General features: G+C 30.8%; 1 protein-coding gene and 1 non-coding gene across 2 annotated transcripts in view; both read right to left on the bottom strand.

Moving 5' to 3' along the window:
* Positions 1–438, bottom strand: part of LOC113383407 (eyes absent homolog 2) — a 23,932-nt gene extending 23,494 nt beyond the window's left edge. Inside the window, exons 1-2 of the mRNA XM_026621674.1 lie at positions 302–438; positions 37–195 (exon numbers count right to left, since the gene is read on the bottom strand). Of these exons, the coding sequence (XP_026477459.1) occupies positions 37–195; positions 302–380 (238 nt within the window). The 5' untranslated portion in view covers positions 381–438. The remainder of the gene's footprint in view (positions 1–36; positions 196–301) is intronic.
* Positions 439–5,432: 4,994 nt separating this feature from the next.
* Trnas-uga lies at positions 5,433–5,514 on the bottom strand. The gene has a single exon. It is a non-coding gene; the product is annotated as a tRNA-Ser (tRNA).
* Between the last annotated feature and the right edge of the window lie 6,806 nt (positions 5,515–12,320).

Here is a 12,320-nt window from a genome sequence, read left to right as displayed (position 1 = left end):
AAGATGCAGAAATAGTCCCTGTAGTCGGTGATGTGCTCGTTTTGTTTCCTCCCTCGACCTCGAGAACTAGTTGTTGATTTACTAGATTCAGGTTGTGTGAATAAGGTTCACTTCTAGCCTTTGAAATACGGGTCTCATTTTTCAGAGGATATAGAGGCTTTGAATCTGGCATTGCTAGAGATGATGTGGGTGATTCTAAAAGGATAATAGACACAATACGTTTTAGGTATACCAATATATATCAAATATATTAAATACATTAAAAATATTTTTTTCTTAATATTTTAACAAAAATACTAACCACTGCCATCAGACATTCTATATTTTACTATACTAATATTTAAAACTAATGTCTTTTCTGCTGACACAATGTCATTCATTAGGGACACAACAATATATATATCTATTTAATGAAATATCCAGATTTATAAAGAATGTCCTGTCACAACTTACAAACTTTAAGGTTGACAGGACGCTGTTCTGATAATTTTAAAAACGTGCGTCACCTACCTCGAGATATTCCAACTAACATGAATCGATGGCAAACTAATTAAACACTTGTTGATTCATTAAATAATGAACTAGTTTTAAATTTACCTGGTAATCCAGTAGTCAAATGATAGGATGGGCCCCCACACTCCCACTTGAGCCAGGGAGCTCACGTAAGGACTATAACTTTGAGCGTAATAACCGTATTGCGTATCCGCATAACTAGAATATCCATAATCTACAGTAGGCTGTAATTAATTATTAATTAAATATTACTGCATGTATTTTAAATAAATTATTTAAATAAATAGATAATGTACCTGCTGAGAACTGCTAAAGGTTTGTGATGCTCCAACAAAACTCGCGCCATTGTATCCAGTTTCATAGGAAGGATAATGTGTACTCGTCGCTTGGCCTGATGCTGCACCTACTGCGAAAGGATTACCTCCTGCAAATTGTAAAATATAATATATAATTATAATATAATTATATAAATATTAGAATTTTTTATCTAGTATGTCGGAGATACGTTCTAAACTGATCAATCCATCAAGAGTGCAAACATCAGGATAGATAGTGAATAAATTCAAAAAGTCTTAGAGAACTTCAAAAGAAAAGTTAACCATCACCCAGCTCAAATGTTAAAGTAAATCCACATAACAATTTGTATTATTATTATTTGATTAATATTTAACTTCCCTTAGGGTAGTTATAGTAATGGGCCGAAAATCGAAAATGAAAATTTTTGCATTTCTCGACGTTTTGAAGGTTTCTGAACATTTTGGCATACCTCAAAAAAAATGGATGAGTGTGTGTGTGTTTTGTATGTCCGCATTTTTTCGTCCATGTTTACGGGCGCACGGATCAACCGATTAGAATGGTTTAAAAAACATTCGATCATTATTTATAGGAAGATGTGCTGATTAGTTTTTGGCAAAGGCAGGTCCAGCCGTTACGGAAATACGAAGCAAAAAGTGCAGAAAATACCAATCGAGTTTTTGTGAGAGAACGAAGTATCGGATTTGAATGATCTAAAAAACATTCAATTTGTAATGATGGGGGGAAGTGGTGATTAGTTTTTGGCAAAGACAATTTGGCAAAGACAATTTTGAAGATACAGAGTTAGTGTGCAAACAATGGCAGTTTTTGAGTGAACTAAGCGTCCGATTTGAATGATCTAAAAAACTTTGTGCTTGTATTGGCAAAACAATTGCTTTTGAGGATAAAAAATTGTTACATCTTTTTTTATTTTCTATCAAATATTTTTGTAACTTTGGATCAAAAATTCAAAAAATTACCCAGGCTAAGCAAAGTCTAAGCGCCACTCTGGTACAAATGTTTACCCAAGTGCGTTTAGACTTGTACTGAAGCACTTTTCCCATTTTGTGAAAACTATTGAAAAATGTGAAAATGCCACCAAGGTAAGTACAGTATAAGTGAAAATGTCGCACAGAATTATTTGAAAATCCGACTATACGGGAGCACTTTTTCAATTTTGTGTAAATTTGGCAACTATTTTTTTGAAATTGATTTCGAAATGAAATGACGATTGTTAATGTTCTGGAGATAAATTGATTTATGATTTACATTTGATTTGCTCAGATATAACAAGATTGCAAAAATAATGAAAGTTACAGTATTTGTAATAATATATTTGAAAACGTTTAAAATTTCTCGAATATTTCAATACGGTACGGGAAGTTCCAGCAATTTGCCTTAAGGCACGATGCCATGCACCACTAGTTTATTATTATTATCACCTGTAGCGTGGTGCGCATGATAGGCCGTGAGGTACGAGGACGGCGTAGCGCTGGGCGGCATCGCCGTTTTACTCGTTGCCGTGCTCGAGGCGCCAGGCCGGGCTGGTGTCGCGTAACTCGCGTAGGCGCTGGTCTGCCCGTAAAAACTGGCGCCTGCACTACTCGCCGAGGACATATAGGAACTACTGGCATACGACTGCATACTGAAAATAATAAACACATAGGTAATATAATAATAGATATGTGGTATGTAAACTTGGTTATAACTATTGAATATATAAACAGAATTATACAATTATACAAATCAACAGTGTCAAACATTTTCATAAACTAGAACATCATACAAACTCTATAGTCACTCAACTTCTTGAGACACCAACTTCAAGAAGACTGAAAAAGAAGTTGCCCAAAGATAATATGGAGGACCCCCTTAGAACTATTATAACTTTATGTGAACAGAATAGTAGAATCAGAATCACTTATTGAAGTGATTCTCTAAATATCAATGTGATATTTATCATATAAATTTATATGTGTGTTTGAAAGTGTGTGTGTATTTTTGCGAGTGAATGACATAAGCCAAATAGCTTATAGAATTGCCATGTATTCTGATTGCTATTGAAAATAAAATTAAAATAATTAAATAACTATTTTATTTACCTATTGTAATACTGATAGGCCTGGTGTGAATAATCTTTAGTAGGATCGTAGGCCATGCTTTCCGAAGGACCTGCGCAATACAGCCCCGTCGCTTCCATCCCCGAAACCCCAAGAGCCGACGTACTTAAAACCCCAAGTGAAGAACCAGCTACTGGGGCTTCTAAAGAATCCACCAAACCAGGACTTCGAACTTCCGATTTAATACTTGCAGCAGTAGCTATAATAAAATAAACACTATAAAACCTATAATAAAAATAATCTTATATATAAAAATGAATCGCAAAATGTGTTGGTAAGTGCATAACTCAACAACGCTTGAACCAATTTGACCAATTCTTTTTTTTTTAAATGGTCGTGGATGTCCAAGGACGGTTCTTACGGCGAGAAACAAATCGAATAATTGCCTGGAAAACCCTAAAAACAGTCCTTTTCCTTTTCTCATACAAACGTTTTCTAACTAAAACGTAGAATCAATTTTATCTTTATTGCTATTATATAAAATTCATATTAAATTACATGCACTCACTGTATATTCCTTCTAAACGATTATGCGGATTTTAATAAATCTTTCTGAAGTTTGTTAAGAAAATTTTCTAGGATGTATGTGATTATAAAGTACTGGGATGTTTGTCCAATAATGTGGAAATAAATGAAAAAAATGTAAACAACGACATGTCATTGTTTGCATTGAAAATAATACAAACTATTATCTGCCAAAAATTTCAATTTACTTATGAACCTAGACAACATTAGAATTTATATAATAAATTTATGATTATGAATAAGAAAAATAAAATGTCTACATTATTAATGCCAAAAGGCAGCTAAGATGTGCCAGAAATTAAAATAATATGAAATACAGTATATGTATGGCAGATTAAATGATACACATATGACCAAATTTGACAAATATGGCCGGTCCTACCTTTAATGCGATGCATGCGAAAAATACGAGTGCACGCCTTAGGGGGCGCCAACACAAAATTTTCAATATAGTTTTTTTATTCAATATATAATTTCTTTGTATCTTTTACTTATCTTTCCATAATATTTTTAAAATTCGTAAAAATTTCACTTTATAAAAACTAATGGGAAAGTAAAGATGAATACATACAATTCGGCTCTCACGATATCGATTTAATCTCATATTTGGAGAAGTTTAAGTTGCAATTTTGGATATCTTAAATAATAAAAAATTAAATTAATTTAATCCAACATGAAGTACCAGTTCATGACTTCAATTTCCAATATAGTGTGAGAATTGAGACTCATCATTTTTTTTAAAGCAGTTCTACATTTAACATCGCTCATGTTATAAATGTATATGCATTTTGGAGTGAAGAATAATTTAAAAAACAATAATTATTATTTTTAGGTAAACGGTAAATATTAGTATATTATATTAAAAAATGGTAGACATGGGTACAGAACAACGTCTGTCAGGTCATCTAGTTATAAAATAAAAATCTTATGTTATCTTGTTCCTACCCGTGTCGGCTTTAGGTGATGTCCTTCGAAACCAGGTCGGCGAGTCTTGTGCCTCGGATGCCCAAGACCCAAGAACAGTCGCCGCCGAAGGTAATTCCCCATGATGCATTGCGATTCCTCCTGATGAAGGTGTGCTTATTGAAGGACCAGTCGAAGTTGGTAAGGAAAGGTGTGATAAATGTGAAGCTAATGAAGAAGGCGGCGTGGAACATGATGAATCTGATTGGGCACTGCCTGAACTAATGTAAGGATCTATTCCTATCCTAAAAGGAAAAAACAATTATTAATAATAATTATTATTTTAATATTAAATCTATTGATATTCTGAAAATACCAGAATTCACATCATATATAAGGAAATGAATGTGAAGGAATTCACATCATAGACAAGGATGATTCACATATTGCTTAAGATATGCTTAAGGTATTGTTATAATGTACAAACATGAGGATTTTATCATTTAATTTCTATCCTCTGTGTCATTTTTGCACTTCAACGTTTCAAGTACAAAAGCATTTGATACTCATAATAGTTTTATACAATAGCCGGGTGTTACATTTACTCAACAATTGTTGGCTACAAACATGCGAGTTTCATCTCAAATTCAATTGTCCGTGCAACACCGGATTTAGAGGATTAAATCATATGAAAGCGAGGCAAAAAACATATATGGTCTGAAAACGGTCCAGATACTAAAAATGGAAGCTCTTTCGAGTATAATAAGAAGATTACTCTTGTTGACAGGTAAAATCAAGGATTCGATTTTAAAAAGAAAAGTAGAGAAAGAATGGGACGACATGTGATGAAGAAATTGTGTTTGAAATGTGATAAACATATGTATTTTATCTCGTGCAAAGATTACTCGCAAAATAACATTGTGAGGTAAAAATGGTGGAAATTGATAAATGAGTATTAGTGGATCCACGAGTAATTAATAAGGAATTTAGGCAATAGCTATTAAAATTATGTTATGTTACAGTATCAAATTGAAGATAATAAATTATTATTGGTAGTTCCATTATCAAAAAATAAACCGCTGCGGACAGGATTCGAACCTGCGCGGGCAGGGCCCAATGGATTTCAAGTCCATCTCCTTAACCACTCGGACACCGCAGCCCTGTGAACCACACCTCTTAAATTTTAGGATAATATTATGTATAATATAATTACAATATATTTCACCATAATATAATTATTTTACACTATTGAATGTAAAATTAAAAATTTAAATTTAATTAAATGTAACTAAATTTTAAAAATATTGTGGAAAGATTAGTAAAAGATGCAAAGAAGTTATATATTGAAAAAAAAACTATATTGAAAATTTCATATCCGAATCTTGTGTTGGCGCCCCCTAAGGCGTGCGTCGCATTCAAGGTAGGACCGGCTCTGTTTATTACTTAATTTCATATTTTAAGTGAATTAATTTGTCATATCCTGTTCATATGTGTATCATTCAATCTGCCATACATATACTGTATTTTATATTATTTTAATTTCTGGCACATCTCAGCTGCTTTTTGGCAGTAATAATGTAGACATTTTATTTTTCTTATTCATAATCATAATTTTTTTATACATATTCTAATATTATCTAGGTTCATAAGTAAATTGAAATTTTTGGCAGATGATAGTGTTCATTTGTCTTCAATGCAAACAATGACATGTCGTTTTTAACATTTTTTTTTCAATTATTTCTACAATATTCCACATACATCCCAGTACTTTATTATCACATGCATCATAGAAAATTTCCTTAACAAACTTAAAAAAGATTTATCAAACTAGAAATAATCGTTTAGAAGGAGTATGAACTTTATATATTAGCAATAAAGCTCAAATAGATTCTACGTTTTAGTTAGAAAACGTTTGTATGTTAAAAAGAAATGTAATGTTTTTAGGGTTTTCCCGGCTAGAACCATCCTTGGACATCAACAAATATTTAAAAAAAAATTGTCCAAATTGGTCCAGGTGTTGTTGAGTTATACGCTTACCAACACATTTTGCGATTCATTTTTATATATAAGATTTTCCCGAACCAAAAATGTGGCATTTGTTTAACGATCAGATAGACAAAAATCATAATAATAATTATAGCAAAAATATTTTGATATAAAACTTCATAATTAATTTCCCGAAAAAGTTCTCGAAAAAATCCTATTGACTCGTTTTATGTTTTCTCGACGTTTCAAGTCATTCTGAATCGTTTTGTACCAATGTGAGCCAAAATTTAAACTTTCATCGAAGTTTTCTTAAAAATGGCAGTACCGATTTTAAAATTTTAATAGCCATTTTACCACGTTTTAACCAAAAACTTTGAACCCGAGGCTATCAATTAAAGATCGTGCTCATTAGATTTTGGTGAAAATTAAATCGATTATTATTCAACTTACCTTAAGGTAAAAGGCAATTACCATTCCCATTTTTTATGGGACCATTTTCATCTGAACCATAGGTGATAAATATTGGTAAATAATAATTCATTCCTTCCATTCGACTCTATAACCAATATTAAATATATTTCATGCCGCAAGAATTTCAGTTTTGAACAGGTAGTATATGTTTTGAGATGTCTTCACAACACAAGTAGCAATTATTTAATTGATGTGTCCCTTGATGCGGAAAAACTGATTAACTTTTTTTTTAATTCTTGATGGGTGGTAGAAGCTGTTAACACCAGTTAAAACAACACCGAGAAAAAAGTGGTAACAAAGTAAAAAGGATTTATATTAAGGAATTCTACAACCTCGATATTTTTGATTTGTGACCACACACATGGAGTAGGTATTTAATCTATGACAAGAGCGTTTCGGTGCAAATTTTCGTGTTGTTTGTCAATCCAACACTGATGCAGCAACTGTTTCCACTGGAAGGTACTTTAGATGAGTGTTTGCAGGCCGAATCGATAATGAGTGGCACTTTTGGACCTTTGTGTTCACAGCCCATCCGCATATAGATGAAAGACATATGTTAAATAACCAAAATCAGGCTGAGAACATATCAGGAAAATGTCGATGTAAAATTTTTAACAGCTTCAACCACTTGGACTCGACACAAATTTGTTATATTTGTTCAATTAACCCAACTTTAACTTATCTTATATGAGTATCCCCAAAAATCCAACCAAAGCTATGATGAGACTTTAAATAATTAGAACTTTAAGTTAAATTTTAAAATTTTAAATAAGAACAAAAAGAATTTTATGTTGCAGTTTTTATATTTTTTTTATAATATCAACCTTGTACAATCGATGCTCATCTGTTTCTGTATATCGAAAAAACAAATGAATAAATTTAACTGTGTATTTTTTTATAATTGTAAAACTGATGCTCATGAATTAATAGATAAGTTGTGTTTGAATAAACAACTCAAGAAATTTTATAATAATATTTTTTTTAATATTAACATAGCAAAACTGATATTATTGTTTCTGTGTATTGAAAAATAAGCAAATGAATTCTAAAACTGCATCGTAGAGTTTTTATTATAAAAAATGTATTTTAATTTATTACTTTTATTTGGTATTAAATATTATACAGAACCGCATAATATTCGATAAATAACTATTCTCAATTGATATGTCGAATTTTATCAATAACGAAATTTGGAGACATTTACCAGCCCTAGCTTAAAGTTCAGCAAAGGATCCTTTTTACCAAAAATCAAGAGAGGACAAATATGGTCCTTTTCAAGTGTCCCATAAGGGTCAATTTAGCGCGTGTCCTTCCTGGGTCCTTTTATACCTGGCGACAATTCATCATTTTTAAAATATTAGCTATTAAGTTAATATAAGTTGAAATTAGTGAAAATACAAAAAGGAGATTGGAAACTGTCGGCTCAAGTTAAATATTTCTAAATTTATATCTTGAATAGTAAAATAATATAAAATTCAAAATTGTAGAAAACTAAAAAAAACTATTTTTTCAACGCAAATTGTTTGGCAAAGTAAATATTAAATACTACTTTCAAATAAATCCATTTGATTGAATAATAGCTTACAGAATAAATTAGAAATTTAATTTATTTTTACAAATAAAGATTTTTAAGTCTTATTACAATGTTTCGCCTAAAAACACTTAATAAATTTAAGAAAACCATTCTATAATAGTGAATAGCTTATGTATCTTTATTACTACAAGCCCAAATTACTTCTTTATGAACCTTGTGCTGGAATAAATAACACAGTTATTCCCACAGCTGAGAATTGGTGCAAAAAAAATTCTGGAGCAAAAAATTATTACTATGGTTAGTTTGAAGAAAAAAAAACAATAATGCATATGACGCCTTTCCGAAATATGTCGGAGCAAAAGAAAAAAAATACTGACAGTGACATCACGACAAGAAGGTCGGGCTTTGAAGGTCCCTGGTAAAAGAAATAGAAACAAAGAGCTCTATGTTATTTGAAATATATTCATTATTATAGAAAAATATTAATTATATTATTTATTATTTATTACTTTCAGTAAATGCACAATACCATCGAATATTGGCCTGGTAATAGCCCTAGATTCATTACCTAAAAGTTTGTGTAGTTACATAGTAGTTTGTGTCGGTCATGTGTTATTTAATAATTAATATTAATTATTATTTGTCGATTTCTAAACCGTTTTCCATTAACTTTACTGAACCCATTCCATCGATGTAAAAGGAAAAAGATGCTCCTTTCAAGGACAATATATGTTAAAGGCACACAATGTTTCCTTTGAGACATCTCACACATGTGCCGACCACTTGTTTCGCTCGGAGGAGTCTCGACCGAATAAACACCGTACGAGGGATTTTTGGGCCTTCCTGTTCCTTCGGATTAAGGTCACATGGTAAATGATAAAATATTTTAAATAATTTAGTAAAACCTAGAGCAAACAATTTTTAAACCATTTGTGGAAGCGTGCTTTAGGTTATTGATGTAAAAAAATTATGTTTAATAAACTTATAACATAAATTTTGTTACACATGTATTAATGCTCTCTGGCAAATGTACAATGTTACATTATTATAAAATATAGGAAGTTATATTATAAAATATAATTATATATAATAAGATATTCAGCAACATTTAGTAGTATTTATCTTATATATAAAAATGAATCGCAAAATGTGTTGGTAAGCGCATAACTCAACAACGCCTGGACCAATTTGGCCAATTCTTTTTTTAAAATATTCGTTAAGGTCCAAGGATGGTTCTTACGGCGAGAAAAAATCGAATAATTGCCGGAAAAAACCTAAAACAGCCCTATTCTTTATCTTACACAAACGTTTTCTAACTAAAACGTAGAATCAATTTGAGCATTATTGCTATTATATAAAGTTCATATTAAATTACGTGCACTCACTGTATACTCCTCCATAACCATTATTCGGATTTTGATAAATCTTTCTGAAGTTTGTTAAGAAAATTTTCTAGGATATATGTGATTATAAACTGGGATGTATGTGCAATATTATAGAAATAAATGCAAAAAATTACAAAAATCGACATATCATTGTTTTCATTGAAAATAAATGAAAACTATCATCTGCCAAAAATTTCAATTTACTTATGAATCTAGACAATATTAGAATATGCATAATAAATTTATGATTATGAATAAGAAAAATTAAATGTCTGCATTATTAATGCCGAAAGGCAGCTGAGATGTGCCAGAAATTAAAATAATATAAGATACAGTATATGTAGGGCAGATTTAATGATGCACATATGAACAAATATGACAAATTAATTCACTTAAAATATGAAATTAAGTATTAATCAGGGCCGGTTCTACCTTTAATGCGATACATGCGAAAAATACGAGTGCACGCCTTAGGGGGCGCCAACACAAGATTCGGATATTAAATTTTCAATATAGTTTTTTTTTCAATATAAAATTTCTTTGCATCTTTTGCTAATGTTTCCACAATATTTTTAAAATTCGTAAAAATTTCACTTTATAAAAACACATGGAAAAGTAAAGATGAATACATACAATTCGGCCCTCACGATATCGATTAGGAGAAGTTTAAGATGCAATTTTGTATATCTTGAATAATAAAAAATTAAATTAATTTAATCCAACATGAAGTACCAGTGTTATGTTATGATTGTGGTTATGTTATACCGTTTAAAAAAGTTCAATTTCCAATATAGTGTGAGAATTGAGACTCCTCATTTTATTTAAAGCAGTTCTCCATTTAACATCGCTCATGTTATAAATGTATATGCATTTTGGCGTGAAGAGTAATTTAAAAAACAATAATTATTGTTTTTAGGTAAACGGTAAATATTAATATATTATATTGTTAAAATTGTAGACATGGGTACAGAACAACGTCTGTCGGGTCATCTAGTTTTAACATAAAAATGATTTTGACAACACCAGATTGAAGTAAAATTTCCCAAAATTATAATCATAAAATATTCTATCATTAGCTGCAGTATTATATGATCTTGTATTTATTATTAGGAGCAATAATATTTTAGTCCTTAATCCCAATTTAAACCATTACAAGTCCATATATCTATTATCGTAGTACTGATATCTATCATCGCCTTTACGATTGATGCTATAAAAAATATTTGTTTAGGAAACTGGGATCCATTTAAAAGTCATCAGCCTGATCTCATTGGCTTCGAACAAAAGCCATCGTAAAAAAACACGTGTATAAAAGCACTTATGTGATCTTTATTTGTTCAACATATTGATGGGAAACGATATAATTAATTTGTAATATAAAATTTAATGATTAGTCGGAATTAATTATGTTTTAATGGGAATAAATAAATCAATAATTGGAACGAGAGATCATTTTGCTTGCATATTAAGCAAGAGACAAGAGCAAAAATCTATGTCCAAGTTCATCGGTTACAATAAATTATAAGCTGCGAAATCTATCATCCTCTTTGTCATTGAAAGAGTTAATTTATTTCCTCATGGGCAGATATAATTCATTTTTTTTGGCCCTGTGAGGTCTCTTAGACTTTACTAACATTATTACACATATTTGTAAGAACAAATAGGTACACGAATATATAAATAAATGTTTTAAATTGTCCAGGCCGTTCGTTTGATTTTATCTTTTATCCATGATTTAGTGCGAGTCTCTTCGAGAAACGAAACGAACATTTGTCCTATACAAAAACGTGTGACAGCGCCGAGATTAGAATAATTCATATTGTTATTATAATTCTTGGATTATGACGTTTAAATCGTGTTATAAATAAGGTGAATGAGATCAGAAATAAGATAGGTAATGGTCACATCACTTAATTTGAATCACTTGCTTAGAACTAGTCAAAATCTTATGATCTTGAAGTCTTCATTAAATTCTTTAACATGATCTAGTATGAGCATTAAAATCCTGTTGAAGTGATTTAATAAGTATTTAGGAATATTTATGAGTTGATGATATCAGATTTATATATAAAACTGATTTTTAATGTGTTTTTATAATTAATCATCATTTTTATGGGTAAAAAGATTGACATTCTGATAATAATGAAATATAGCTCGGTATTCCAATGGTAGATACATCTATTACAGCCCTTATTAGGATTAAATATTAAATTAAACAGAGTATTAAACATTTCTATTACTATCTCGTCGAATTCATACGTCAATTCCCCATGCAAAACCATCCCGATAATTTTAAATACTTCCTCTTAACGATCATAAAGCACCTGAATGGATCGTCCGATTTTTATTTGTTTAAATATTAATTGCCCATAACGCTCATGCTGCGTTAATTGTTTTAATGATCCAGCTCTCTGGTATCCGCACGGATTCATATGAAAATAATAAAAATAATGAAATGAAATACAAGTAAAAAAAGCAGAATCGTACACCCGGTTTTTACAGGTAACCTCCGTCGTGATTCCAAGCTTAAATAATAAATTATTCAAAATCTGCGGGGGATCCGGCATAGCGCCGGTCGTTATAACAGTT

The sequence above is a fragment of the Ctenocephalides felis genome, unplaced genomic scaffold (assembly GCF_003426905.1).
Source record: "Ctenocephalides felis isolate EL2017-DRISC unplaced genomic scaffold, ASM342690v1 CF-g0.4_SCAFFOLD_03570, whole genome shotgun sequence".
NCBI lineage: Eukaryota > Metazoa > Arthropoda > Insecta > Siphonaptera > Pulicidae > Ctenocephalides > Ctenocephalides felis.
This window is presented reverse-complemented; position numbering and strand designations above follow the sequence as displayed.